Raw genomic sequence first — 26,423 nt, 5'->3', positions numbered from 1 at the left:
TGTTGATTGAGGGAGGAATCCATAGCCATATTCAATCCCATCAGTTTTTTATTCTATTGAAACAAAGTAGATCATCTGTTGCTGTGTGGACCTAGGCTACTGTAGGCCTACACAATTCTCATTTAAACTACTATGAATTACCTATGAAATAGGCCTACTTAATTGTTTCATTGCTAGTTTGCCACTTGACTTAGAGCTCATATCCATAATTATATGGGTGCCGCAGGTGTGATTAATTCATTTCCTGCATGTGTATTTTTGTCTGACTCAAGATTCTCATCACTTTGACCGTGGTTGTCTCCAACGTCATATCTCATATTTCATCGGGGGGCCCGTGCCATAAACATGCATCTAGACAAGCATGTTCACGTTGGTTGTTTTCATGTTGGATTATTCATCCATTTGGATATAATTATGTTAGGGACTGTCAATTGCAATAAAAAAATAAATCAATGGCTCAAAAGCTGATAGAAAAAAGCACAAACAGCCCAAAACATAGGCCTATTTCATAATGTTCTTTACCCATGCCTAAATGATGCATTCCCTTTAGGCTAGGCTGTCCTAAAATATTTTTTCATATATTTTTTAAAATCTACGAATTTCATTAGCTTTTCTGGTCACTGTAAGCATGAAGCCAAGGATTCCACTATTTTATGACATAATTTATTTAATTTATTTAAAAAAAGCAACAATATGTAAAATCTAACGAGGCTAAAGTCTCCAGAGATGTCCAGCATGTCCCAGTCGAACATATAAATTAGTTCCAGTGTGTGACTCATCTACATAATACAACTGCAAAATTACTTTAGTCAGAAATGAACTCATTTCATATGTCAGGGAGTTAATTTTTTGTTCTGCCAGATGCTATGCACAGGTATGAAATATGTGTGAGGGAATTGTGTACACAATTCCCACCCCCAACCCATGCACGCATACACACACATCACCGATATGACCAATATGCATAATGAAGATGATGTCGACTGAATAGAAGTGGGTGAGGAGTGGGTGATTGGTGTGAGAAGGTCTCACCCTGTCCTTGCATTGCCCGTCATTTAGCCTCTGCCACAGTACTGGTTGCTGGCAGGGATACATGTGGATAGTCTGGTAGCCTCTAGCTGCCTGCTGGTCCCGAGTGTGCGGGCACAATGCCAGCTATGATGCAGAGAATAATATATATATATATATACACACACACATATATATATATATATATATATATATATATATATATATATATATACATACATATATATATGTATATATATATATATATATATACATACATATATATATGTGTATATATATATATATATATATATATATATATATATACACACATTATATACATGTATATATATGTATGTATGTATATATACACACACACACACACACACACACACACACACACACACACACACACACCTCCCCTGACACTGTAAGAATCTCAGCTAAATATACTCACACACCCTGCCTATGTTCACAAGCACTCGGAGCCTTTCGGCAATGTGTTGGAGTCTGAGCACATGTGTGTGAACAGAGAGAGAGAGAGAGCAGCTCCATCATGGGGTCTTGGCTGGCCAGGTTTAGTTGGTTCAGTCAGGCTGCAACTGGATCTGTGACGAAGCGGGCGTCACGTAACCACCTCTTTATTTCCCTCGTGCAGAATCACGCCTCCATCCCTCACACATTTTGTGTCACAAAAGCCTGGCAAACAGGACTCATTCACAGTTTTCCGACAACATTTCAGTCAATCATTAATCAAAAAGGTTTTAGTGTTACAATTAATTCTCTTTAAACACTGTGTCATGATGTTTCAATAACAGGCTGATTTATTATGGGTATGGAAGTTGGTCATTGTGACTCCAAAAAGGCAGACATTATAGGCCTCTGTTCCAAAGGGGTATTTAAGACATATAGGCTACTGTATGTTGCAGGTGAACATTGTCTCTGATTAATGTGGTAATCAGTGTGTGTATGTATGCATGTGCATACACACACACACACACACACACACACACACACACACACACACACACACACACACACACACACACACACACACACACACACACACAAAATAAGATGTGTTTTTGATGTTATTAGTCTGACAATAATTAGACATCAGACACATGCCACACAGCCATTCTATTTCTTGTGCCAGAACAGAATCTTGTGTCTGGTATCAATTCTAAATTCAACGATGGCAGTGTACATGCTACGGCAACATAGGTCTTCCAAGTCCTACATGAGGAAAAATGAGATCCCCTGGAAAAAGATGTTTAGACAGGATTTGTTTTGTGGTAGGATTAACTTCCAACTTTGTGTGTGTGTGTTGTCAGATTCACTCAGTAGTGTGCATCTCTTTACAAGCGTAGGTTATATGCTCACATGCAGCCAGAACACAAGTGCAAGTCGACACTTGTTGAGTATGACTGAAATATTCACAAACATTTGTAAATATTTGTAAATAATGGATGTATATATGTTGAGTCTGGGCAAATTGACAAGCTCTCACACTAGAGACAATCATTGAGTGACACTCCCATTGGGAGTGTGATTGTCTCACACCTGTGAACCAGATGGAGTGTTTGTATATAATAGCACAAAGGGATCAGTATTGTAAGACACTATTGAGGAAGGTCCAGACCGAGCGAAACGTTTGTCATTAAATAAAAAAAGTGAGTTGCCATAGCAAGATACAGTGTGCGGGACTTCTTGTTTGATTCAGATTATCTACTATCCAACGCGGGTGCATTTCTCCTTTCCGACATGTCGCCTTTCCGACGTTGACGAACCCTATACCTAACCCTAACCCTAACCTTAACCGCACGCGGAAGCCACTAGTCGGAGTGGTGAGATGTCGGAATGGAAGGAGCACCCCATCCAACGCACCTGAAATAAGTAACAGTGGATGTGCGATTATTCTCTCTACATTGAGTATGACTGCTGTGCCATGAGCTTTTATGTGTGTGTGTTCAGGGAAAAGCTCACAATCATTGGTAGAGCCATCGCAGTGTGTATCTGTGTGCCTGGTTGTAACTAAGACCAACACTATCATCATTACATAGGTTTGTACTACAACCATATTCTCTCCATCTCCAATGACCACTGTGTAGTTTTAGATCTTGTGTTTGATTTATAAGTCTATAGTCAGTGAACTGTAGACTACATTTACGGTGTACATTACACAATACAGGGACAAGAAAGACACTTGGCAAGCAATATCATGATGCCACCACATCTACCTCTAATCTACTGTAGAAATGGACAGTAGTAAAATGATGACATGAATACAATTCTTAATACAATGTAGTTTCACCATGCTTCAAGGAAAGGATGGTTGCTTGAAATGATTACAACACAGAGGCAATACAAACTAAATACATGTTCATGGACAGAAAGATGTTCTCACATTGATTTCATTGATCTATCCTATTGGATCAAGTTCTAGAATTGAAAGAATGATTGAATAGGAACATAATGTATACATCGTGTATATGAGAGGCAGGATGTGTTGTGTCAATACTAAAATTAAATACCAGGTTAACTGCAATATGTTAAAATCCTTAATGGACTCTGCCATATTTAAGTCAGTGTTCTGATCTCTACGGCTCCACCTTCAACAGGTCCAGCTGAGAGGAGACCATAGGTCAGTCCTGTCATCTCCCAACTCCAGCCAAGGATTTAACAGCTGAGCCTCCACAGTTCCCTGACTCCATATCACTTCTGACTGAGCAGTTACGTTCCAGAGGGATTAACCCCAAGAACAATACAAGCATGTACAAACACAGTGAATAAATAAATAATGCAATGACTGAATGATATTACTTTCCTCATTAAAACCAGTTCATGTAGGTAGCTTAACCACTCATTTTGGGCATTATAGGCAAATCTTTTCAAAAAATTCAAAACTTTTCAAACATTTTCAAAGATCACTGGACATGATTGGGACGCCAGGTTGAAAATGGATAAAAGGAAGGCCACTCGTAGAATCACCACCTTCCAGATGGATTGATAAAGTTAATATTATAACGTTTATTCTGCCAGGTCATAGCACCTAATTGTGACGCCGGTGATTATACAGTGTTGATGGAAAAATATCTCACAATGCCAATGAGGAAAAAGAGCGAGAGAAAAACGAGTGGACGCTCGGCAGCAAATGCTAAACTTTTTAACACAAACAAGGAGTTTGCCGTGGACACTGACGAAGACGACAGAGAAGTGCTAAACGGGGAGTTTAACGAGGAACGAGTGGACCTTATAGTGGAACGAGTGACTTCTACAAGATGCTGGAAAGCAAGCTGGATGCCATAATCAAACCGATCGATCAACGAGTTGTCAAAGAAATTCAACACGTCGTTTGAGAGAATGGAAGGAGTTGAGCAGCGGGTCTCAGACCTAGAGGAAACATTAATAATCACTGAACCGCTTATGGACTCCCTGGAGAACAATCTTAAAAGAGCATTGGAATGCCTCGATAGGTTTGAGAATGAAAGTCGACGACAGAATGTGAGGATCTTGGGGCCGAAAGAAGGTTCGAGGGTAAGTACCCGGTGAAGTTCTTTGAGAAGTGGATCCCTGAGGTCTTGGACCTACAGGGAGACCAAGTCCGGGTCGAGACAGCCCGCCGTACTGGACCGCCACTCAAGTTTCGTGTTAAAGAAGCTCCACGGGCTCTAGAAGTAAAACTACAGAGCTACACCGACAAGCAGAGGATCATGAATGCAGCGAGGGATAAAGGCAGTGTCAAAGTGGAGGAACAGCACGTGTCAATTTTCCACGACCTCCCTGCTGCGGTGGTGAAAAAAGAAAGGAAACTGTAAATGCCCGCAAATTGATGAGACGCTGGCATAAGCTATTCCTTCGTGTCCCCAGACCGGATAGAAATAAAACTCTCCAACGGAACGACATCGACACTCTCAAACACGGCAGAAATGAATGACTATGTGAAAAGGCTCCCAGCTTCATCTTGAATCAGCTGTGTCCGTCAGGTACACACATATTATACACGCATGAACAGATGAACAAAGGTGAGCTTTGGAATTAAAGAAGACACTAATAGGATCAATGGGTACTTGAGAGATGGGATGGGACACTAAACTCTGCTAGGTATTATTTATTTCTCTGAACAAAGTGCCTTATCTCAAATATCAATGCTGTTGTTATAATTATATCTTATTGTGTTAACCTTAGGTGTAGTCAGACTTAATGGCAATTTAATGCTACAATCCAAATGGACGGTATTATTACTTTCCTCTCTTCGTAGTTGTACTTTCACAATGTTAGGGTACAGCAGATGTTTTTTTGTTTTAATGTTTTAATCCATTTTTGGGGGGTTGGGGGTCTTTCTTTTCCTGCCTTTTCTTTAGAATGGGCCTTCGGATTCGTTTTTGTTTGGAACTATTGGGGGATTTTTGTTTGTTGTTGAAGCTCAGACAATGTTTAACATTGACAATAAAATAGACAATAAACCATGGGAAAGAATTCTGCTGTTGCCTTCCAGAATTTCAATATGTAACAGATATAGGGAGATGCAATATAATATCGTACATAATGTGTACATATCCCCATATACGTACAGTATATATACAGCAGGCGTCTCCCCAAATTGCCTTAATGTAAAACAACAGCTGGAACCAGATTTCACTGTCTATGGGAGTGCATACAAATGTAATTAATCTGGAAGGCAATGCAAAGACATTAGCACGGTTAGTGGACAACAATTGGTCCCCAATCCCCTTGTATGTTTATTAGGAAGTATCCCAGATTCTTCGAAGGTGCATAAAGAAATAGTTCAATTCTTTCTAGTGTTAGCTAGGAAAGCAATAATGACAAAGTGGGTTGGAGATGAATCTCCGTCTATTCAGTTGTGGAAATCTTTAATATCCGATGCTGCCACTCTAGAGAAATTGAGATACCGTATTGAGGGAGCGCACCTGTACTCTAGAATCTGGGAGAAACCACTGAACCTGTTGGGCATAAAGCTTAAGGTGGTATGAAGACAACTGGTTGTCACTGTCATGTTGTTTAATATACATATTTGTCTAGCTGCTCTAAAACTGTTGAATGCTGTACGTAACTATCTGCAACTCTATGCAAACTTATAGATCCGCTGAATGCTGTTTATACCCCTAGTGAGCTCCAATGCATCACAAGCTACAGAGGTACACTGAGGACAACTTCACACATTGAGGCAGAATTGTTGTGATCATTTTTTTTGATGACCGTGTGTCCCTTCTCTGCAGCCCCCTGATGGATGTGTACAACAAGTGCTTCTATATCTCCATTCTCTACAAGGAAAATATATATATATTTATATATATATATATATATATTTTTTTAAAGCATAATCATGGACATAGTCAAATTGCCTTCCTAGTTCAAGTATAATGAAGCAATTCAACTTTCACATGTATGCATTCAACTTGTACAAAGGGAGCCAAATAACATACACTGCTGTTAACCTCCTTCAAACAGCAGTGGTGTGATGAACTAAGGTTAACACACTGACTTCTCTATGGCAGGGATGAGGTATTCCCTTAAGGGAAATGAGCAATTATCTGGGCTATTTATGAGTATGGAAACTTGGGTGAAACTTGGGTATCAGCACGTGCATGGAGCCTCACGTGCATCAAAATCCAGTGCTAATGGCCTAAATCCTGTGTTTAGTCTGTGACCCACTGAGGCATCCGTTTGGATTGAAGGAGAGGTGTATTTCATACTGTATGTATCTACAGACCTGTTGACATTTCTCAGAGAGGGATATATAGATGTGTCACATTGTCCCTTGTTGCCAAAAATATCACAGTAAGCCTTAGAATTAATTAATATGGATAATATTCATATCCTAGCAGAGAAGTGTTAAGACAATGAGCCCATACCATACACTGCATAGCGGTCATATTTTGAACCGTGCTTGCAGTTAGAGTTGACCTACATGAAATCCAGAATGCCCTGGTTTCTTAAACTACTATGGGTCACAAGTGACTATTTATAGGCTCTGGTGGCTTGCATGTGTAGCAAGCATGGATTAAAGCAAAATAAAATCTCACGACTGATAAAAATGTTTGTTTCCAGGTCATTTCATAATATGCAATTCGTGAAACGGCAAGAAAGGAACACACACACACACACACACACACACACACACACACACGCGCGCGTTGTGTTTCATAAACAATTAGCACAATATGTATAATTATGATGTTTTGGTAGCTCTACAACCAACCAGTTGAAGAAATTGCAGATTGATGCTAAAGTCAACAAAATGCCAGACGCCAGAGGGTTAACCTTTGCTTTTATGAAATATCTGAGATCATTAGGATTTTCTGGAGGATTGAACCACTTGTTTGACCAGTTTGACCACTTCAAGTACTCTTTAAGCTAACAAAAAAAGGTCATCTAAAACAAAATGCCAGACGCCAGAGGGTTAACCTTTGCTTTTATGAAATATCTGAGATCATTAGGATTTTCTGGAGGATTGAACCACTTGTTTGACCAGTTTGACCACTTCAAGTACTCTTTAAGCTTAAAATAGCGAATAACCGGAAATAGACAATCTACAAGCTTAGAACACGCGCAGTGCAATGCGTGGTAAGCTTGTAGATAGTCTATTTTCGGTGCATGACATGCTTCCATAGAAGACATGCTGACTTCTATGGAATCCAAATGACTGAAATCAGTCGTGGCGACTGAGAACTTGAATCCATGAGCAAGAGATTTTAATCAGTTTTAGTCTCAAGGAGATGAAAATATTTACCCAGATAATTAGTCAGAAATATCCCAAAACACACTGGTTAGTGTGTCCTGTTAGAATGCAAGTTGTTTTACAAACCAGCGTCATGTACTGTAAGTACACAGACAGACTTATTCTTTAACCGTGAGTAACTCACGGACTGCTTGGCTGCTGAGCTCCATAACCCCAAGAGGTCAGAGGTGCCAGTAATTGAAGCTATGCCAAGAAGAGTACTTCATGGAATCCAACTAGGATTCGAGTCCTTCAACTGCATTTAAGATACTGTAAATAGTATTAGAGGAACTTATGGGTGTACACTGGTACAGCTCTCCATTTTCTTTTCTTGCACATTTTAAAATTAAAAGCCATGTTTTTGAATGCTGGGTAAACATAATGTAGTATGCAATCCAAGAAGTCCATGCCGGTTCAGATACTTATGAACAATGATTTATTATCATTTTGTACTGTATTACATGTTATGGTCCAACTCTAAATCAAATGTAGATAAATCAATTAATTTAAAATAAATCTATTAGGAAAATAATCAGTAGTTGCATCCTTTCTATGTTTTGGACAGTAAAGTGGGTTGTAGAAAACGGTGCCAACCAGATATTTATCATTTTGTTTCCCAAGATGTTTGGGAACCATGCAATAGTCAAATGTAATAATTGTACTCTGCATGTCAACTACAAACTTTATAACAAAACACAAAAACGCAAAGGATTCTTGATGAAGTGTGCCCAACAGCAGCAAATGTGTTTATTTGCAGATGTATGAGAGTAACAATTATGGTCCGAGCACTAGTCCACAAAGTGACATTATTCATCAATCTGATTAAGAATTCCTCTCAAAAAAACAGGTCACAAGCCAACTGAAGATGACAAAAACACATAAGTTAACATACCTTTAACCTATTTACAAAAAAGTGTTAGAAAATAAAATGGATAAAAAAAGATGTCCTTGTTGCTATGTACAAATCTATACAGGATTGAAGACCGCTGCTCCTGCTGCAAGAAATGGAAAAATGTGTTATTAGACAATGCTTTTGCATCTGAGCAATAGGCTAGGCTGCAATTGCAAGTACTGACACATGGAAAGTAAGCACATTGTATCTTCATACCAGTAACCTGAAAGCTGATTGTGTGACGTTCTGTATAGTAGTGTGTATTTCTGTCTGTCTCTTATATGTCATCATGATTTGTGTGCATGGGGATCTCATCTTAAACTAACTCAATGCTTAATGATCTTCCAGTTTAGTAGACCTTGTATTGTGAATGTGTACTTCCATGTACTGTTGTTCTCATGTCTTACTAAAAAAGTACATCAATCAATCAGTTGCTTCACCTATAAGCGATTAAGCAGTGTATTCTGAATGTCCTCATACACCCGATTGTAGATCTCCTCTTTTGATCTCAAACCGTCCAAGTATTCTGCAACACACACAGAAAGGTTACTGGTTAGGAGGTGGAAAGCATGTACAGTCACTTATACCAGTGGTTCTCTAGGTGGTTTTCATGTTCAAGGACCCCCAAATTAATTTAAAGGCTGCAGACCCCCATCTGAAAATATTTTGTGCCAGGGACCCCCATACAAGATTTGTGTTGTTAAAGTATTTGAAAAATATCCCAAATTATGCAAATGTTCTTTTGAAAAAATGATCTACAGTCTCACAATGTATCCAATGTGTGTGTGTGTGTGTGTGTGTGTGTGTGTGTGTGTGTGTGTGTGTGTGTGTGTGTGTGTGTGTGTGTGTGTGTGTGTGTGTGTGTGTGTGTGTGTGTGTGTGTGTGTGTGTGTGTGTGTGTGTGTGTGTGTGTGTGTGTGTGTGTGTGTGAGAGACAATTTTTACACAGATGGAATGGTTACACAGATTTTGATGCAACATTTTTGCGGATGCCCTGGAACCCTCCCAGACCCCACCACTGAGAACATATACACAACATACAGAATATGCTGTGTGAATATGCTATGTTCTGCTACATTACATTATGTGAACCCCGATGGAAGACCCCTACTAGAGAACAGATCAATGCACATACCGATACTTAAACAGCTATCCTCCATCTGCTTCCGGTGTTTCAAGTACATGGGCCACACATGGCCATCAAACAGGCCGGGAGGGTCTGGCACGGTGTATTGTCTCGTACTGAAAAGGATGAAGACTTGGTTAGACTGAAAAGCTTTAGTATAGCAGACAGTTATAGAAATGGAGCATCACAATATGTATGACATCATAAAGGTTCTAGGTTCTATATCATACAACAGTTTATTCTGCTCAAGTAATTTGATACAATTGGTTCCGACATTTTTCTTAAATGACGGAGCTGTGACATTCATTCTGAGATCCATCTCCCCCCCCCCCCCAAGATATTAGAGAACCGACCCCCACTGTTGGGTATTATATGGAAGTGACAGACCTAATTACATTGGTGGCAAAAAATGATGTTCTACCAGTACATGCCAGTTAAAGGTCATTCCATAATGGAATCTAGCAGCTATCTAGCTGCGCACGATAAGAGACATTAAATTAGATGCTTTCAATTCATTAATTGTAATAGAACTCTTGTATAAAAGAAATATCACACTCAAGGTGTTGTACTGAATATGGCAGCATGGCTATAATTGTCTGTGGCTGCAACAGCATGACATCTACTGTGATATTGCTTAAGTACATTAAAATATACAATTTAGAACCACAATATCAGGTTTTTATACTTTTATTTAAGTGAAACATTTATGCTTAGGGCTCTCTCTTAGGCTGATCCAAGTGCAATTTGACTTTTAGGCCACACTGTTTCTATACAGAATACTCCATTTAAGAGGATATATAAAACATTAACCTCATATATGTTATCTTAGAGGCTGCAAACAGCACTATTTCCTTTTTTTTTTACGAGATGTTTTGACAAATGCAAAATTCAGGTATGATGCTTCTGAATTAATTCCATCAACAGACTTGAATGCAGTTCAATATCCTTACCTTCTCCTTCTCTTGCACTCCTCGTAGGGAATGGAGATATAGTAGCACTTGTTGTACACATCCATCAGGGGGCTGCAGAGAAGGGACACATATGGTCATCAAAAAATGTTATCACTTCAACAACAATTCTGCCTCAATGTGTGAAGTTGTCCTCAAGTGCACCTCTGTGGCTTGTGATGCATTGACGCTCACTATGCAGATAGGCCACAGCACTAAGTACTACTTTTAGCTCTGGCCGAAATTCTTATCTGTCACTGCAGGACCTGACCAGCACTGCATTCTGGGGCCAAATGTTCATGTGCATGTTGTAGTTAGTGGTAGGGAACGTAATAAGACGCCACGTGACCCCAATAGGTTTGTTAACTTGTCATGAGTTTCTCTGAATTAGTTCTAATCTCAAGGCAACCTGCTTGCATTCACCAAACTGCACCATGGGGGAGGAAACGCACATAAGCAAGGATGCAGAATCATTTCAACAGAGATAAGACATTTTGTAATAGGTAGATGATGATCTGTTTTCTCCGAGTACAGTCCCTAATGTGTACCTCTGAACACAATCTGTCATTTAAGGACATGAGGACTTTCCTGGGGCACTATGTTGCTTCTCGGCCAGGTAGACAGGCTTCACATAACCGTAACATTGCTAGTAGGATTCCCCGCTGAAGACCAGTGTTGAATATCATCCCTCTTTAGTCTAGCTCCCCAATCTCTTTCCACTACTCTTGTAAAACAATAAAAACACCATAAAAACAAGCCTTTACTGCACCAGCAAACTGGAATTCCCATCCTTAATATTAAGTCCAAAGACTGAACAAATGGAACCGTAAGGGTACACACTCTTCCGAGTCAAATTAACACTCAAATTTTACTGTGTGCAGCAAAACTCAGCAGTTGGCCTTGTTAGTACACATAATCAAGTTTCGGCTGGAGAATGAAATGAACTTACGGGTAGTTGTAGAGCAGAAAGCCCTCAACAATCAAGATGTGGATGTCGTCATCAGGGTTGGCCACGCTGGAGACAGGAGACAGGCTGACACCATGGGAGCGGGCAAACTTCACTGGGTTCTCAATCCAGCCATTTATCGTGTTGGTCATTGCCTCCATGTCCATGGCGGTGATCACTGTATAGGGGGAGGGGAAGGGGAATGGGTGGGCAAGAGAAAAAAATAACTTAGAAGGCACAAGACACAATCCAACTATGGCAACTGTATTTGGGGTAGTTATGTGTGAGGGTAATATTAATGATTGTCTTTAAATTAAATAATGAATGCAAGTTTATATTACACTGTAATAATTAAACTAAAATGGGACAGTTATATTAATGTAAAAACAATGAGTTAACGGGAGTCTCCTATGGTGAAATCCAGTCTTACCATCCCACTGTCTAAAGCCGTCCTCCCCGACATCTATCTGATCGGGTTTCTGAAATAACAATCAAAACATTGCTGCAACCTCACAGCCAAAACACTTGAAGACCATGCGTGAAAGAGTGAATGCTGACGGTTACAAAAGGAGAGTGCAGTCAGTTAAAAGGCCAAACAAAGTGAGAAAGTAATTTTGTTTTTGCAGGATTTGATGTGTCAAGGTTAACACAACAGACACGTAAAAAATATATATTTTACTGTAAATTCCAGGACTTTATGGCATATCTAATTGATTAGGTGTTGCGGTGTTAGAAAAAGTATGTCAAATTAGCTAGCCAAGAAATGTCTAAGCAAAAACTATTCACTACTAAAGCTCAGCTGTATGCGGAAAGGTCAAGAGAGGGGCTCATGTGAAAACACATGACTGCTGTGCCAAGAGGGGACAGCTAGGTAAAGAAACAGCATGCATGCATACATACATAAATATCAAGGTCAGTGTGAGAGAGGCAAGGGGGGTAGTGGGGGTTGGGAGTGCCTGGACAGTCATTACCTTGCTCACATGCAAATAACAATTCAATCAAATGGAGGCAAACTCAACAAAAGACCACAACAAGGCCAGCTCAGACAGTCACCAACACTTACCTTGAAAAAGTCATCTTGGTGCACAACACAACAGTTGGGCAATGTCTTGATCAGCTTATTTGTCAATGTGGTTTTACCACCATTGGTCACTCTGAAGACAAAAGTAACAAAGCACAGATTATCTTTTCAGTTGTTGTGTGTGTGTGTGTGTGTGTGTGCAGTGGTGGAAAGTAACTAAGTAAATCTACTCAAGTACTGTACTTTACTACAAATTTGAGGATTTGTTTTACTTTACTTATATTGTACTTTTACTCCACTACAATTATTAGAACACTTTAGTTACTAGTTACTTTGTAAATTTTGATTATTATTACAAAACATGCATTAACCATTTTGAAAATAGCAGATCTACAAGCTCACAATGCCCTGCGATGCTTGTAGATCTGCTATTTTCAAAAGATTTGTATTCATTTGAAAACTAGTTAAATGGGACATTTTGCATAATGAGTACTCTCTACTTTTGGTACTTTAAGTACATTTTGACACCAATACTTTTACTCAATAACATTTTAAATTGCTGACTTTTACTTGAAACAGAGTATTTCTACATTGCAGCATTGATACTTTTACTTATAGTAAGTTGAGTACTTTTCCCACCACTGTGTGTGTGTGTGTGTGTGTGTGTGTGTGTGTGTGTGTGTGTGTGTGTGTGTGTGTGTGTGTGTGAGAGAGAGCACAGGATGTCATTTTAAAGAGTATAATGTGCTTCTCTGAACTCCACTAAAGAATGCAGTTAATTAAATGAATTGATAATTAACTTTACGTTACTCCGTTCAAGATTGACTACAACCATCACCCCAAAACCAAGTCTCCCTCCACTTCTGATAAGACTTCCGCGCTGGAATTTCAAATGTCCCGCCTCATCCAGCCAGGATATTACATATGATAATAATGCTGCATACATTACACACAGGATCTGAACCCGGTCTCTAGTTCAGCACAGACCACAGGCTGGCTGATCAAACCTACATGTTGTTGGCTTAAAGTTTACTATGACTTTTTTTTTTTTTTTAAGTAATCGGGTTTGAGACACAGATAAATAATATTGCCACCACATGTTTGTTGAGTTCACCAGACTACGATCACCAGAGACATTTATCAATTTCTGACACACATTAGTCTAATGATGTTACTTTGTAGACAAACCGAGGCCCCCTATTTGAAATCTAAACTATGGTTGCGACTGCTATTTATGGTCTTTTGTATAACTTACCCGCCAATTCCTATAATGTATTTCATTTTCAGTCACTTCTTCTTCTTCAACCTGAAGAAAACAGCAAAAACGTCAATGAAAGTCACGATGAAAAAGGAATCCAGATGAAACGCGATGCAAAAAAACGCAAATATTGCTGTGTGTATATTGTTATATATAGTCTCTCAGAAGCAGATGCTTCTTATCTGAAGCTCCATTCACAATAAACAAACAGCAAGCCGCCTGAAATTTATATCTGATTCGAGTTGATTCGCGTCACGTCCTTATACCACGCCCCCCATGGTGGTATACTCTGTAGTACGACGGTGTCGCGTGCCAAAAGGAACAGATCTACAAGCTAACCACGTGCAGCGTTGCGACGCGTCGATAGCTTGTAGATCTGTTCTTCTTCGAGTTCTGTCCTTTTCCACTGTGGCCAATCAGGTTGCAGACAGCTCACACGTAACGCCAATCACTGCCATAGATTCCCATATACTTGCATAATTTAGTCACCCCAGCCAAACAGTGTTGCCATGTTGTCCGCTTATTATAAGCGACCGTGGGCTTGTTTTTCTTTTTGGCCTTGTTTCTAAAGTATATTTGAATATTTGGGCTTGTTTCTAAAGTGTAGTTGATTATTTGGGCTTGTTTCTAAAATGTAGTCTTGTAGGCTTGTTTCCTAATCTTGTATAAACCAGTGGTTCTCAAACATTTTCAAGTCAAGAACCCCCAAATGAATCAATTTGTATTTTAATTAATACATATTAATATGTATTTGTCTGCGGACCCCCATCTGAAAACATTTTATGCCAGGGACCCCCATACAAGATTTGTGTTGTTAAATGCCAAATCGTTTTCAAGACTTTTTTGAAAATAGCATATCTACAAGCTCACAATGTGTCGCATCGCGACGCGTTGTGAGCTTTGTAGATATGCTATTTTCAAATAGCCAGGGCGAAGGGCTTGCTTCTTTTGGGCTTGTTTTCCTAGACCTGGTTGCTTGTTTCTCTCTCAAACCTGGCAACACTGCAACCAGACAGTCTCCCCCCTTGTCACCTGTCGCATGTCTCTTTCTAAATCCAACTAATACCAGGGATCATGGGATGGAAAACTACTTGGAGTATTGCTTCAGCTGAATTACAATACTATAAAATAAGATATAGCCGAACTACTACAATGGCAAGTGATCAACATGAATGTGAAAAGTATTTTGAATTGTCCCTTGAAAGTGACATTCAGACAGGGAGAGATCAGAGATGTATGTTTTTACAGTATCATAATCACCCCAAATTGTATTGTGTGTAGACTTAATTAGATACATTGACTTTCATGTGTTTCAGTATAGCCTACTATAAAGAATGACAGGTCAATGTGAGGTCAGGTCAAGTAGGCCTACTGGTTCACATAATCTTAATTTAAAGACCCTTGCCAATAATTGCTCTAGCTGGAAAATTCTTCATAGGTGGTTCCAAGAAAAATATAATGAGCACACCATGAAAGGGAATTCAGCTGATCCTTTCAGTGTAACTGGAGTGACCTAGCCTATGTAACATGCTTGTTCAGTAAGCCACGAGTAGACATAAAGTGAACTGTGTATGTTCATATATAATTGTCAATGTCATACTGATTTTTTTCCAATATGAATTGTATTGTATTTGCATTGTATTGTATCTAGGCTATTATATGTATTACTGATGAATTGAGTACAAAGGACCACAATGGAAACAAGCCCCCTGGGCCTTTTTGTGTTACATTTTCAGCATAACTTTTGACTGTACTACCTGTACTGTTAAAAAACGTGTTAATAAATAAATCAATCAATCATTTTGATAAAATAAATGCCATGGCCACACTTCATTCATAGTAGAAAAATATAGACTGCACACTGGAATATGCTCCAAAGGTATAATGGGTTTATTATCAACAAAAATGTTGACCTTTCGATCCGGTCGGCTCTTCCTTCCTTTTATACATTCTCTCACTGGGCTGTAACTGTTGGCTGGTGAAATAATAGTGAAATCAAACTGTTCCTCATTTTGCTGGGGACCACCTGGAACCCCCTGAAGGACCCCTGGGGGTGCTATGCTGAATATGTGGATGTGACAAAATAGACACATACCTAACTGTGTCACAGCTGACGTAGCGGTCAGGGGTTCTCTGTCAGAGCATGTGTGTGTTGGGGGGGCAGTCAGGGGGGGTTCTCTGTCAGAACTGTGTGTGTGTGTGTGTGTGTGTGTGTGTGTGTGTGTGTGTGTGTGTGTGTGTGTGTGTGTGTGTGTGTGTGTGTGTGTGTGTGTGTGTGTGTGTGTGTGTGTGTGTGTGTGTGTGTGTGTGGGGGGGGCGCTTCTTGGTGTATTGGGGCCTCATGTGACGAAGGTGCTATTACGGTAACTGGGGTGTCATAATGGCAGTATTAATAGCCTCTTTTGATCCCTGGCATGGTGAAAAGATGTCATGGGAAACTCCAGATCCCATCGGGAAGTAATACAGTACAGACAGTACATGTCACAAATGCACGTACAGCGGATGTCATTTACTATGTAAACTGTGTAGGCTATTATTTAATTATTATGTAATCAGTTGGCCTTTATAAGACATATCAAACTTCAAACATAATAGACATCAATATATTACTATTGTACCAATTTAACGTATTTCATCTTATATTAGTATTTTTTATTTTATTGTTATCCACATTGTTGAGAAGCTTGATGTACAATATTTCCACTGCTTATAATGCTACTACAAACTGTATTTTATTTTGTGTGTGACAATAGACACCATGAACCTCAAATGTATGCAATGTGATGATGATGGACTTACTACAGGAATTCAGGAAGTAGTAAGTACTGTAAGTAAGCCTTGCCGAACCATGTGGTCCATTCCTTGAAAGGAAAGAAAGTATAAAAACAAACATCTGTGATTGTTGGATGGATCAATTTATTTAGTTATATTTACAAGGCCAAAACTACCATCACAATCAAAAAGAACATCATAAGTATAATAGTTAATCTTTTCAATTTTAATCAGAGCAAAACATTTCTGAAAAATAAGCTACTTTTTATTTTATTTTTTGCTGACAATTTGCAAGCGTTGTCTTTGCATTCCTATGGTGAAATAAAAAATAGATATTGTGCTTTTACAGTTTAAATGAAAAATAAAGACAACAATTGCTTAAAGACAGTTTTTGACAATGATGTCCCTTGCTGACAATTACTTGACATTTATTACTTGACATTCTATCACTATGTTTTCTGGGAATAATTTGGTTCAGGCACAGGTACAGCTGATAACTCCACTTGAAAGGAATGAACATAGTCTTTTTTACAACACCTTGCACAGTAAAATCCTCAATTTTACTCTGAGGCTGAAAACCAGACCACTTTTTACTAGTTAAATTGAACACTGACTGAGGATTTCACCATGTAAGCTGAATCAATGTGTTGTTTCACTCCCAGCACTGTTCCAGTACGCATGACAAAAAGCTCATGGTTAATTCAACAGTGTGGACAGAAACTGAAGCCACTGGAGGTGAATGGAATTGAAGAGCTGAATAAGTTCGATTCCATTCCAATTACTTCACGAGCCATGAATGCTGATGTTCAGACACTCCTGATGGTATGCATTACCATGTCTATTCTCACCCATTCTTTACTTGCTACAATCATCTACAACTTAAATAAAATAAGAAAACCTAGGATGTTCGTATCATCACCCCCAAAACAGAAATAGACATGACTTCAAGTTTAAACCATTTTTACCAGTAGTGGGGCAATAGTGCAAACCAATGATTACAACACAAAGTCAATTAAATTACATTAGAATGTAAAAATCAGCAACAAAAGACTCACTACCCCCCTTGCTATGATGCCATGTACAGTAGATAGAAGAAGACATGAGAACAATAATCAATGGCTAGGGGCGACCCAGACCACGATAGTTAGTTATGATCATTAAGGAATATAATGTGCTGAGAAGTGAACATATTAACATGATTCTCTGACTGTATTGCAAAGTCAAACTATGGCACGAAGAATTGAGGGGATTTAACTCCCCTTCAAAATGTGCAACACCTTGGAAACTATCTACAGTATGCAGTGGCGTGCACAGACATTTTGAGGGGCAGGTGCTCAAGTAAATGATACTTTTTTTTTGTTTACTTGGTCTGCTCTTTTTTCCCTCTACATCTATACCTCTTTGCCAAAAATTGCCGATCTACAAGGGAGCTTGTAGATCTGCTATTTTTGGCTAAAGTTCTCCTCTGAAAAGGGATGCTAGGTTTCGAGTGGTTATGGTAAAAAGAAAAATCATGTCACATAAAGATTTGGCGGACCCCCTGTAGTAACTCTGAGGACCCCCTAGGGGTCCCGGACCCCCTGTTGAAGACAACAACAACTTTTTTCCCCCTTTTTTTCAAAAGGGCACTTCTGGTCAAGAGGGCAAAGGGCAGGTGCTCTAGCACCACCTAGAGTCTATCTGTGCACGTCCCTGACAGTAGTACCTGGCTGTAAGCTGCATGAAATGTATCCTCCTGAAATAAATATCAGAAACTCTCTTGTCTCTCGTACATAACAAGGTCATTACATCAGAATATGAGTGTCTGGTGAGTGTCAGCTCTGACAGGCCAGGCCACAATGGCCAACTGTATTGTATATTATGACAAAAGCAGCTTAGCTTTTCCTTTTCTTTCTTTAAAAATAAAAACACTATTACCATCAAAACCATACACCCCGGTGAAACACCAGGAAGGGATTTTAAAAAATAGACACCGCCCAAGCCTAATTTAATCAATCCCAAATATGAGAAGAGTGAGGCACATCAAGTTACATGGCATAAGCCTGACAGACAGACAGACATAGGACTAGGCAAAATGTCACAGAAACGACATAATCTGAAATTATATAATGATCCCCAGATTAGTAGATGTTAGTGATTTTAGCACATCACCATCTTCATACATCATAACAAGGGACATTAAATAGCAAATTCAATACAGACAATTTATGAGGCAAATGTAAAAATGAAGGCTTTAGATGTTTTTTGCAAAGTAGTATCTACATTTTGAAGTTCTGCGGAAAAGAAGATTAAATAGACTGCGGAAGAGCCATTTTAGTTTGGTGATCTTTCACTGACCTAGGTCAACTTCCGACCCCTCAGTGGTAGATTTACTACTCCATCCATTCCAGGTGGTTGTCTTACATCTCTGGTTACAATAAAGATATAGATAGCCTATATACCAGTGTAAATACAAAACTCATTTTTTTATGTTCATGGTGCTTTTTAGTGATGCATAGGGTGATAAGCTGGCTTCACAGAGCCAGCTTGTGATTTCATGATGTAACATTGCAAAGAATGTCCTTATATAGGATTAGCAGAGTAGCATAATGAATTGATAAATCAGCAACAGTCTCTCATGACTTGACGGTTTCTTACAAGAATAGTGCACCACCAGTGGGAACACTGCCCTCTTTAGTAAGTCCTCAACTTGCAACATAAAACCCTCTGGGAAAGAGGGAGCTTTTGTTAGCGGGAATCTGAGACAGAACATTCAACAGCTTGATGGGGAAATGACAACACGTATCTTCAGCTGAATTCAATAGGAAGTAGGAAAGTGTCTTCATAGTTCTGTCATACCCTGCAAAACAATAAGGAAATTGTGTTAGTGGATGATTGTGTTCTGGAAGTGTACTGTATATTAGATTGTTCAGTTTTCATTTCCGTGTAGGCTTAATGATGACAAGTGCAAAGTTTGGCGCTATTTTGCGCAGAACACTTGTTTAAACCATACAGTTTAAAGTGTTCCACACTAAACACTGCACAGAACTTGCCCAGTCGGCCCAGTTGGCACATGCCCAGTCAGCATGGTTGCATAACCGTGCTCAGCACAGCCTTACCGATGCGGTGGGAAGGCTTAATGATGTAAGGTATTCAATTAATGGCTTTAGGCCCTGTGGTGGGAAGCACTCTAATCAACACAAAAGGCGGCTCCAAGTACATGTCTGAATATTTACTACTGCCGGACAGTTGAGGAGAGACAACAATACATTTGCAAATCCACAACCATTCATAGAAGTCACCTTTAGACATTCAATTGCATGTTATCACATGCTTGAGTAAAGGGTATTCAGGTAATAGTCCAGGTTCTCACCAGACAAATGGCTTTGTGTAAAATACAAACGTGGTACCGCATTTAGCAAAGCACCTCCATCACAATGCGAAACTAGGGATCTGGTCAGGGCTACAGTTGGCTACAGTTACAGTATATTAAGTCTGATCAATTCCCAATATTTTTTTTATTTGAACCCACTCAACTCCCTCTGTCACATACACAGACATTATCTACAACTTGTGACAGTGATGCAGAAATGTGCTGCATCTGCAGTGACTAAAATGTTGATTTGGACCTCATTCATTGTCCTGTCCTTTGACCAAACTCAAATCACATGTTGCGGTTTAAAGTGCAGACAAAGCGTGAACAAAGATGGATATAATAAAGTAGAGCATGTTAGATTTGAAAATTACATTTTGGGTGATTTGATTGGACATCCCTACTTAGTTTAACTCTCTGGCGTCCACATTTTGTTTTAAAATACAACATGAATATCCTTTTTCGTCAGGGCTGGTATGGTAGACCTAAATGGTTTGTAGACTTTAATGGTTTGTTATATGTCTGACCATATATCTTGATAAAAATGTAACATTTTCAACTGAAAAAAGCAAGGTATATGGACAGTTTTCAGCTGATCGCCTGACATTATGGTCGAGTTATAGTGTGTATGTCACAGTATGTGGATTGAAACTGATATGTGAATTTTCCCCTTGCTCTCTCTCCATCTAATGGATATCGTCTCACGTACACCCAGGTCTCTTTCCTGGGGCCACTATTGTCATAATACCAGAAGCTACAATTCATAAGTTGTCTCACTCTCCCAACGGAGAGAGTTAATTGCAACAATGTCTGCACTACAATAAAGATGGCAGATCATCTTGTGTCTGCTTCAAATAACTTTATTGACATCGTAAACTAGTCTGTATCGTACCCACAATTCCTCAGTGGAAGAGTAGGAAGACCACCTCCAACCACTGCATAGTGCAAGTTATAATGTCTTAACGTGCTCTACCATACAGATATGTTGAAATAACGTTTTATTCATTAAAATAAGTCCCGAATTGTACCTTTAAGAAGAAAAGAAATATCTGCAGCCATTCAGATATAGCTGTTTAAATCTCATTCTCCATGCCATTACTGTTAACTTGTGTAGCCATCACCCTAAAGTCATTATTATGCTGTTGTACACTGACGTCAGCGTAATAACGATTTGCATAACTCGGACAGGAAGGAAACGTTTGGCCTCAGAAAGTTCATGGAAAAGAGGTCGTACATGGGTCTAGGTCTGATGTGACAAATTGGAACAGCCAATTTGTATGCTTGACCCAATGACTTCTGCACTGATGATGCAGTGCGTACGCACATGCACGCATTCTCGCACACACACACACGCACACACAGACGCACACACACACTCACGCACGCGCGCGCGCGCACGCACGCACGCACGCACACACACACACACACACACACACACACACACACACACACACACACACACACACACACACACACACACACACACACACACACACACACACACATACACGTTACCAGCAGTGGGCATGATTAACTACAGTCAAGGCCCATAGTATTACAGTACTATGATACTGTACACCATTATAGAAATAGCTATCAGTATTACAGTATATAACTTGTGATTGTTTTGCCTCTACTGGTAATATACCATTGGTGGTGATTCTACTCTTATTTGACCAACGATTCCATGTAGGTCCACCACTTCCACCACTGCTGTTCACTGGTTCTAGGGAAGCGTTTCAATGCTCAAACTAGAGGGCCCTGCAGTCAGTCCCATACTGGCTGAGTAGTTGTAATGCCTCCTTTCTGGTGACCAGAGCCACCTTGTGGCCAATATGAGACAGTACAGCAATGCTGGTTTACCTTTGAAATGAATGGAGCAGCCCAGGTCCTTCTCACAAACCTTTATCCGCAATCATTGATCTTGGTCTGGAAATGAGATAAAATAAAGTCAAATTTCTTCATGTGATGACTGATATTATTGTGTATGTTTCATGACAGTCATTTATTTGTTATACACTTCTGGAAGAAAACAAGATTAAAGCTTTAACAAGAGTTTGAACAGTGATTCCCAACCTGGTGGCCAGGGCCCACTGGTGGGCTATGAGGACTTTGCAAGTGGGCCATAAAATAGATTTTATTGATAATATATATAATATATAAATACATTAATGTAAAAAAAATGTTAATGTCATTTTCATTGTATATTATGTTAGTTCCATTGATCCAAGCCGGAACACAATCGGATGATTGATCATTAAAATAAACATGCTCTGAAAATGCTCGCAAACCCACCCATCTGACCACTTAACACGGCAGCCATTCATTCAGCTGCCATGTTGAGTGGTCAAATGGGTGGGCCATGAACAATTTCAAGATTTTCAAGTGGGTCCTGATCCAGAAAAGGTTGGGAACCACTGCATTAGAGGTAAAGCAGTAATCCAGGATGGCAGGCAGAAGCACTACCTCTCTGCCTTTACTGGCTCCTGTGGATTTGACTGCTGCTGTTGTCTCTGTTCCTGCTCCATTCTGTACATGCGCACAGGCGCACACACGCACACACACACACACACACACACACACACACACACACACACACACACACACACACACACACACACACACACACACACACACACACACACACACACACACACACACACACACACACACACACACACACACACACACACTAGAACCAGTTCTACATAGCTTGAAGTATTCAAATGTGCTTATTGTAAGCACTTGGACAGATGCCCGATTGCTGGTGCAGTCCAAAGGTGATTATTTTAACTTGTGTGCATCTGCTAGGGTTCAATTTGGGTGCAGTTTGTGTATGAGAAACTTGTATGAGGGGTTACAGTTATAACAGTTATTGAAACAAATCAAAATTAAATTTGAGATGTACTTCACCTCTCTTTTCGGGCTTTAATCCTCTCCTCGTCAAATCTGAAAAAGAGGTGAATGGTCAAATGCTGTCATTTTAGAACAGAGAATGCTAACTGATATTTAAATTGATCAAAGCTGATGAATAATAATCATAACATTTTATCAGTTTTTGTACTTTCAAAAGAAATTCCTAAAAATGTTCAAAAAAAAACAAAACTCATGGCACGGTTGATGTATTTATATTGACATAATTCCTCAGTTCCTAAGTCATATGCAACCCAGCATCAGTCAGTCAGTAAGGCAGTAGAAAGTACTGACAACATTCAGCCTCTTGTGCCATCTAGTGGCGGTAAGCACTTACTGTGCCACACACTCAGGGACCTGCACATGCTCCATGGGGACAATTTCTGCCAGCTCATCCAGACTGTGGACATACTGGATCTTATTCATGAACTTCACACTGCAGAAGATGAAGATAAGAACAAGTTTAAAGTTGGGCTGCATTGTGGCCACGATCCATAAAACATGTTGAATGTTTTTAAGATCTGAATCGTGTTTAAATTGCCATTTGCTTAAATGGAAATACAGCATTTAAAATGTGCATGCATGTGTGTGCATGTATTTGTGTGTGTTACCTAATGAAGGGTCTGGATATGGCTAGGACAGTGCGTATAAACCATGTAGGATGAGCAATGACCAAAGACTTCAGATTCTTCCTCAACCTGCAAGCACAACACACAAGCGGGAGTAAGTCCATTTAATTACCAGAGCAATAGCTGAGCTACTATTAGAGGTGCAGGGTAAAAGCACCGATCGCGCTTTGTGGTATAGTAACTGAATGAAACACATTCAAAACTATTACAATGCATTTAAGCTCATTGACCAAGATTCAATTAGAGGCTTTCCTTTCAGAGAGCAAATGCTTTCTAAGTCTTTTCCGGGCTCCTAATGACAGATAGCAGCCGACAGGTTCCATCACACTTGTTTGAGGCTCAGTTAATCTGTCAGTATAATGTCATGCATGTCTGTACAAAGCGCAGGCAGTATGAATTGGTCACATTAGCCACACTATGTCACATTAGCCACACCGTCCAAGTGTGTCTATTGAGACTGTTAATACGTGTCTCACAGTGAGCAGTATTAAATGGCAAGGAAGATCCGACTAAATTTAAAACATTTATAGATTAAATAATGGATTATTTAAGCGTTAGGAGCATAATGTCCACTCCCCTTCACATTTTCTCTTCACTAACATAAAGAAAGACGAGATGCAGCATGGGACAATGTCTGTGGTAGGATTGCCTCTTAGGCCACTATAGTGTTACTACGTACGGCTCCAAATGAGAATGTCTAAAGCACTACATCATCCATGGATGCTGTAACTGCCTTCTGATAGTAATCAATCAAACAAATCCCTACCTCCTGTCAATCATATGGTAACACTTCTTGAGCCAGCTGATCCCAGGCATCTTGCCTCGTGGAGTGCCTCCATTCATGTAGATGATCAGATAGTCCTCCGCTACCAGCATCTCTAGACTGCTAACCACAAACCTGGAGGAGCAGGGATGTAAAATACAGTATGCTTTGTTATAGGAAATATTGTAATTTCATTTTGGTTGCCTCAGAAGAGTGCAGTTCTATTGGCCATAATTCACATAACGTCTATTTTGCTCTTACATCATACTCAGGGGTGGGCTAGTGTATGACATAAGAGTAAAATGACCATTGCGTGAATATGATCAATAAAGGAATGATAAAAATTATTGTGAAGGAGAATCAATAAGCATAAGCATGTAAACTCGACATTGCTGGCCCAGTGTTCCTGTGTTTTGTTAACAGTCACTCATACTCACAGAAAAAGGTTCTCCATGATGTAGTGATAGTCAGGGCAGCTGCTATCAGGCAGGTAACAAGCGGAGAAGACAATTATGGCATTTAGGCCCTCACCGTAGTAACCTGAACGAAGTGTGTGTGTGTGTGTGTGTGTGTGTGTGTGTGTGTGTGTGTGTGTGTGTGTGTGTGTGTGTGTGTGTGTGTGTGTGTGTGTGTGTGTGTGTGTGTGTGTGTGTGTGTGTGTGTGTGTGTGTGTGTGTGTGTACAGTAGGCAAGGGAGGAGAAAAGTACAGGGAAAGAGCAAATTAGTCGACTGAGTAGAAAGCTTATGCCTCTGACCAAGTAACATATACAAGTTTTAGGTGTGAGATGCCTAATAAACTACAGGAGTATGAAGCCTAGTATACTATACTTTGTTGTACAATCATGTTCCATCATATTCTTTCTTAACTTTGCAGATCCATAACATTCACAAAGTTCATGGTAATAGTGATAATACATTATTATTAATACAATTAATTGAGAATACCAAAGAATCGTTCAAAATGATAAAATGAAATAATAAAATGTAACATATTGATATTATGGACAATTATTTCTTAAGTGGCCAGTATCACTGACAAGGTCTTTTAACTGGCATGACTTCTGTGGTAAATAAGCTAACTGGCCTTCATGTTCCAGCTGCTGAGTGAACTGTAATTTGACACTGACCTCCGTGTGTGATAACCCGGAGATAGGGTCTGATGACCTGCATGTCGATGCGGTGCTCCTGCTCTCCAATGATCACCGTCCTCCAGAGACGTCCGTTTCCGCCTGCCCCATCCTCGTCCACGTCTCCTGACCTGTCTGCTGGACCGGCTTTGGCTGAGGCCACTGGTGTGTCATCTGAACAAATGACACGCACAGTTTTGATTCTATGCCGTTGGGATATTTTTTGCTACTTTGTCATTTCCTCATGACACTGGAGCTTTCCATGCTAAAGCATATCATCAATGAGTGTGTGTGTGTGTGTGTGTGTGTGTGTGTGTGTGTGCGTGCGTGCGTGCGTGCGTGCGTGCGTGCGTGCGTGCGTGCGTGCGTGCGTGCGTGCGTGCGTGCGTGCGTGCGTGCGTGCGTGCGTGCGTGCGTGCGTGTGTGTGTGTGTGTGTGTGTGTGTGTGCGTGCGTGTGTGTGTGCGTGTGTTAATTATGTGGTCACTCTGACACAGCTTACAGTTACGAGGTTGGAGTATAAGGTGCAATTGTATGTGTTTGCATGCATATACAGTATGTTGTCTGGATGCCACGGGACTGAGTGTACACAAACGTAAACGTAGGACACAAAATGAGTTAGGACACAAAACATTCAACACGTGTGTACGTGTGGGTGTGTTTTCCCTATATCACTTACCTTCCCACTCCAGGTCGTTGCCGTTGGTGATGAACTCCAGGGAATCCGTCTCATCTGGGGTATCAATGTCATCTACGTTAATATCCAGGTCGTCAGGCGTATCCAGGAAGTCGTCTGACAGCAAAGAACCCTCACTGTGGTCCAATGACAGGTTCATATCCGGAGCGACCAGCGTACGCCGTTTGCGGTGGGAGGAGGAGCCACCTCCGCCTCCTCCACTTGGACTGACATTCAGGGAGTTGGGCGGA

General features: G+C 40.0%; 2 protein-coding genes across 4 annotated transcripts in view; both read right to left on the bottom strand.

The window, feature by feature from the left end:
* Window positions 1-8,443: 8,443 nt before the first annotated feature.
* On the bottom strand, window positions 8,444-14,127 carry mibp (muscle-specific beta 1 integrin binding protein). 3 transcript variants are annotated; one of them, XM_084066664.1, is made up of 8 exons: window positions 13,938-14,127; window positions 12,725-12,815; window positions 12,092-12,140; window positions 11,665-11,839; window positions 10,719-10,790; window positions 9,778-9,884; window positions 9,083-9,168; window positions 8,444-8,742 (listed from the first exon to the last, which is right to left on the bottom strand). In XM_084066664.1, the coding sequence occupies exons 1-7, from the start codon at window positions 13,961-13,963 to the stop codon at window positions 9,083-9,085; spliced, it is 606 nt and encodes a 201-aa protein (XP_083922790.1). In that variant the 5' UTR covers window positions 13,964-14,127; the 3' UTR covers window positions 8,444-8,742. The 3 variants fall into 3 exon arrangements, with proteins under 3 accessions (XP_083922790.1, XP_083922789.1, XP_083922791.1); XM_084066663.1 differs by having other exon boundaries at window positions 8,446-8,745; XM_084066665.1 differs by having other exon boundaries at window positions 8,736-8,851; window positions 9,072-9,168.
* Window positions 14,128-19,125: 4,998 nt separating this feature from the next.
* The window catches only part of atcaya (ATCAY kinesin light chain interacting caytaxin a), a 13,986-nt gene continuing 6,688 nt past the window's right edge, over window positions 19,126-26,423 (bottom strand). The window contains exons 4-13 of the mRNA XM_084067201.1: window positions 26,176-26,423; window positions 25,498-25,671; window positions 24,807-24,909; window positions 24,373-24,504; window positions 23,589-23,675; window positions 23,315-23,413; window positions 22,978-23,013; window positions 22,531-22,593; window positions 21,928-21,993; window positions 19,126-19,551 (exon numbers count right to left, since the gene is read on the bottom strand). The exon at window positions 26,176-26,423 is cut by the window's right edge and continues 1 nt beyond it. Coding sequence (XP_083923327.1) covers window positions 21,960-21,993; window positions 22,531-22,593; window positions 22,978-23,013; window positions 23,315-23,413; window positions 23,589-23,675; window positions 24,373-24,504; window positions 24,807-24,909; window positions 25,498-25,671; window positions 26,176-26,423 — 976 coding nt within the window. The 3' untranslated portion in view covers window positions 19,126-19,551; window positions 21,928-21,959. The remainder of the gene's footprint in view (window positions 19,552-21,927; window positions 21,994-22,530; window positions 22,594-22,977; window positions 23,014-23,314; window positions 23,414-23,588; window positions 23,676-24,372; window positions 24,505-24,806; window positions 24,910-25,497; window positions 25,672-26,175) is intronic.

Source organism: Gymnoscopelus microlampas (assembly GCF_963454915.1).
Source record: "Gymnoscopelus microlampas genome assembly, chromosome: 9".
In the NCBI taxonomy this organism is placed as follows: Eukaryota; Metazoa; Chordata; class Actinopteri; order Myctophiformes; family Myctophidae; genus Gymnoscopelus; species Gymnoscopelus microlampas.
Note: the sequence above shows the minus strand (reverse complement) of the source record. Positions and strands in the feature narration are given on the sequence as shown.

Coding starts and splice junctions, on each gene's coding strand:
- mibp (XM_084066664.1), bottom strand. CDS start 13,963: ATGAAATACATTATAGGAATTGGCGG. Junction 12,141..12,724: donor ACCAAGATGACTTTTTCAAG/GTAAGTGTTGGT, acceptor TTGTTATTTCAG/AAACCCGATCAGATAGATGT. Junction 11,840..12,091: donor CGGCTTTAGACAGTGGGATG/GTAAGACTGGAT, acceptor CCCCCTATACAG/TGATCACCGCCATGGACATG.